Raw genomic sequence first — 2,940 nt, 5'->3', positions numbered from 1 at the left:
CCCCGCCCTTCCCCCGATCCGAAAAACAAATCCCACCTGCAACCACTTCACATAAACACCGTCCTGTATCAAATATTCGGTTTAAACCGATGGAACTCTGTTAATTTTATACTAGCTCTCTAGTCGCACTTGGACCTTATTAACCGCTATACCATGCTCGATGGGAAACACCACGTGCATTTCGCACGATACTGCATAGTTTGACGCCTATGGTTGAAAAACAAAGAAAGAAGTAAGTTTTGTAAGCCACTTGTAGTTAGAATACGTTTTCTGTTTCAGAAAAACCTACACCAGCTGCACTGCACAACTCATCTACCAGTTTGACCAGTGCGACCACGCCGACCCACTTTCCTACCACAGCTACCCAAAGTTCCTCGACAAGCGCTACAAAGTGCAACTCGTGCACGCATTCGGTCACCAGTACGGAACCAACGCATCCTTCTTTCGCCCCCATCACCAGAGACGATTGGGGAGCCGACCCGCCGTCTGGGCATATGGATTCTCTCATGCTCCCGGTCACACTCCTCGTCGTGCAGCACACCGGGCGGACATCATGCTTCACGCCGTCGACGTGTGCCTCTTTGGTAAGCACCTTGCACTTAAACATGGTAGCCCAAAGGCGTTTAGGCCCGTCACTGAGCCAAAATCGCCAGGTCGGAGAAAAATAGGTCGGACAATCTAAATACACTCCGTTCGCTCGCGTCCTGCAGACTCGCGCTATCCAGCGCTTCCACATGGGACAATGCGGATGGTTGGACATCGGCTACAACTTCCTGGTGGGCGGCGACGGCTCGGTGTTGGTGGGCCGCGGGTGGAAGCTCCAGGGCGCCCACACCAGCCCATGGAACTCCATGTCCATCGGTGTGGGTCTGATGGGGAACTTCATCGGCTCGCCCTCCCCCACCGAGGCGCAGCGGCTCGCCCTCGAGCTGCTCGCCAGCCAGGGCGTGCTGGAGGGGGCCCTCCGCGACGACTACCAGGTCGTGGGCGCGTGCCAGCTCAAGGATACGGACAGCCCCGGCACGGTGGGCATGCGCTGGCTGCGCACCGTGGACCACTGGTCCAACTACACAACACAGGCTGCCAGGTGCTCGGCCGCGGTTAAACAAAATGAACGTCTAGAAAACGGCTACTTTGACTGTAATTCACACCCAAATCAAAGCAATAAACAATGCAAAATAGCGACATGATGTCCATCTTACGGTGTACTGTAAGAAAAGTACAGTCCAGCCTGCTTTCTTTTACTATAAACCGTAGGGTGCGAGAAGTATTTTTCAGTAATTTGTTACGTGATGTTCCACTAGGTTACGAAAGAAACGGTTTCCGTTCTGATAACAATAAAAGATATTCAAGCAAAATACAGTTTCGTAAAATTTGAACTATTTTGTGGATCCGAAGAAAATTTGTTGTTGGTTCGACCAGAACTAGGTCATCGCGTCATAACGTAAAGGTAGTAGGTAGACCACCGAATGAGAGAGAAATAAGAGGATTAATAATAACCAGCGTTAAGATTGTGGCCGCCTTCTGAATCAGTTTCTCGCGAATTCCACATCCTGCCCAGCATCCCCCCTCCTCCTGTCCGCCTACTAAGCGGCACGGCGGCGTTGCTAACGAAGATAAGATATAGTTAAGATAATTACTGTTCCTTATTGCCAATCGGTGAGTAACTCAGTCAGTCGCGTTTGCTTTGCTCAACATGAAGGTGCTTCTGCTTCTGGGCGTGCTGCCGCTGCTGGCCGCGGGTAGCTAGGGGAGGGAGAGGGACCCCCACTCACCAACCCTTCTTCTTATCGTGCTCACCTCTCTTCTCCTATCCAGCTGTCGGCGGTGACCTGGTCATCGTGGATCGTCAGGGCTGGGCGGCCAGGGCCCCGCAAGGTGCCAAACAGACGCTGACCGCGCCCGTCAAGTACGTCATCCTGCACCATACATCAACGCCGAGCTGCAGCACCCAGAAGAAGTGCGCGGCACAAGTGAGTATATTGATGGTACTAAGAGTTCCGTGAGCAGCACTCGATCTCGACGGGGGCACAGAAGAAATCGCGTACACAGTGCCAAATAAAACTTTACACACACGGTCAAAAACTGACACAGTTTTAAACAATTCTACGCACCGAACCCGAACCTAACGGGACGAGCCCTTACTACACACCGGCAGATAGTAGGTGGTAGAAGATACCTGAAGATACACAATACAGTGCAAGCGCGAGCACGAGGTCTCAGATTCAGATTAGGGATAGTCCAGGAAGTATGTCTGATCTTAGATTCATTCGGAAAATCACCGGAGCTCGGTGCCTGCGAGACCCAGGGTAGGCCACACTGCAGTACATGCATGCACCACAGACAAGATGTTGCCTACCTATCAGGCTCTTCGAGAACTCATTGCAGGGACGAAACTTAGCAAGTTCGTAACGGTGATGACCGACGTACTTTATCCTGGATGATCTGATCACAATTACTACACCAAACTCACACCTCGGCAGGTTCGCGCGATCCAGGACGACCACATGGACACAAGCGCCTTTCACGACATCGGCTACAACTTCCTTGTCGGCGGAGACGGTCTGGTGTATGAGGGACGCGGCTGGGACACGAGAGGCGCCTTCCTCAAGGGCTGGAACGTCAAGGCCGTCGGCATCGCGCTTATCGGCGACTTCAACCACAAGGCGCCCTCCGACGCGCAGCTGCAGGTGGCGCAGCTCCTCATCTCCCAGGGCGTGAAGCTGGGCAAGCTGAGCGGCGACCACCTCGTGGCGGGCGCGTGCCAGGTCGGAGCGACTCGCAGCCCCGGCCAGCTCACCGTCAACAAGATCCGCTCGTGGCCGGACTGGTGGTCCTACTCCATCAAAGGAGCCTCCTGCAAGTAGCCCGGCGTCACCAACTTTCAAAAAGTGCCCTGCCCTGTCGTGGTGAATAAACATATATAACATTTATAAAGAT

At 53.3% G+C, this 2,940-nt stretch overlaps 2 protein-coding genes across 2 annotated transcripts; both read left to right on the top strand.

Annotated features, from left to right (window-relative positions):
- Positions 1-15: 15 nt before the first annotated feature.
- Positions 16-1,347, top strand: LOC127748643 (peptidoglycan recognition protein 1-like). Its single transcript, XM_052275779.1, has 2 exons — positions 16-584; positions 711-1,347. The coding sequence occupies exons 1-2, from the start codon at positions 495-497 to the stop codon at positions 1,188-1,190; spliced, it is 570 nt and encodes a 189-aa protein (XP_052131739.1). The 5' UTR covers positions 16-494; the 3' UTR covers positions 1,191-1,347.
- Positions 1,348-1,632: 285 nt separating this feature from the next.
- On the top strand, positions 1,633-2,937 carry LOC113212166 (peptidoglycan-recognition protein SC2-like). The gene is made up of 3 exons (XM_026430773.2): positions 1,633-1,742; positions 1,819-1,973; positions 2,484-2,937. Exons 1-3 carry the CDS (start codon positions 1,697-1,699, stop codon positions 2,865-2,867), a joined length of 585 nt encoding a protein of 194 aa, XP_026286558.1. The 5' UTR covers positions 1,633-1,696; the 3' UTR covers positions 2,868-2,937.
- Positions 2,938-2,940: the final 3 nt, after the last annotated feature.

The sequence above is a fragment of the Frankliniella occidentalis genome, unplaced genomic scaffold, assembly GCF_000697945.3.
Source record: "Frankliniella occidentalis isolate FOCC.00 unplaced genomic scaffold, Focc_3.1 Scaffold911, whole genome shotgun sequence".
Taxonomy (NCBI): Eukaryota; Metazoa; Arthropoda; class Insecta; order Thysanoptera; family Thripidae; genus Frankliniella; species Frankliniella occidentalis.
This window is presented reverse-complemented; position numbering and strand designations above follow the sequence as displayed.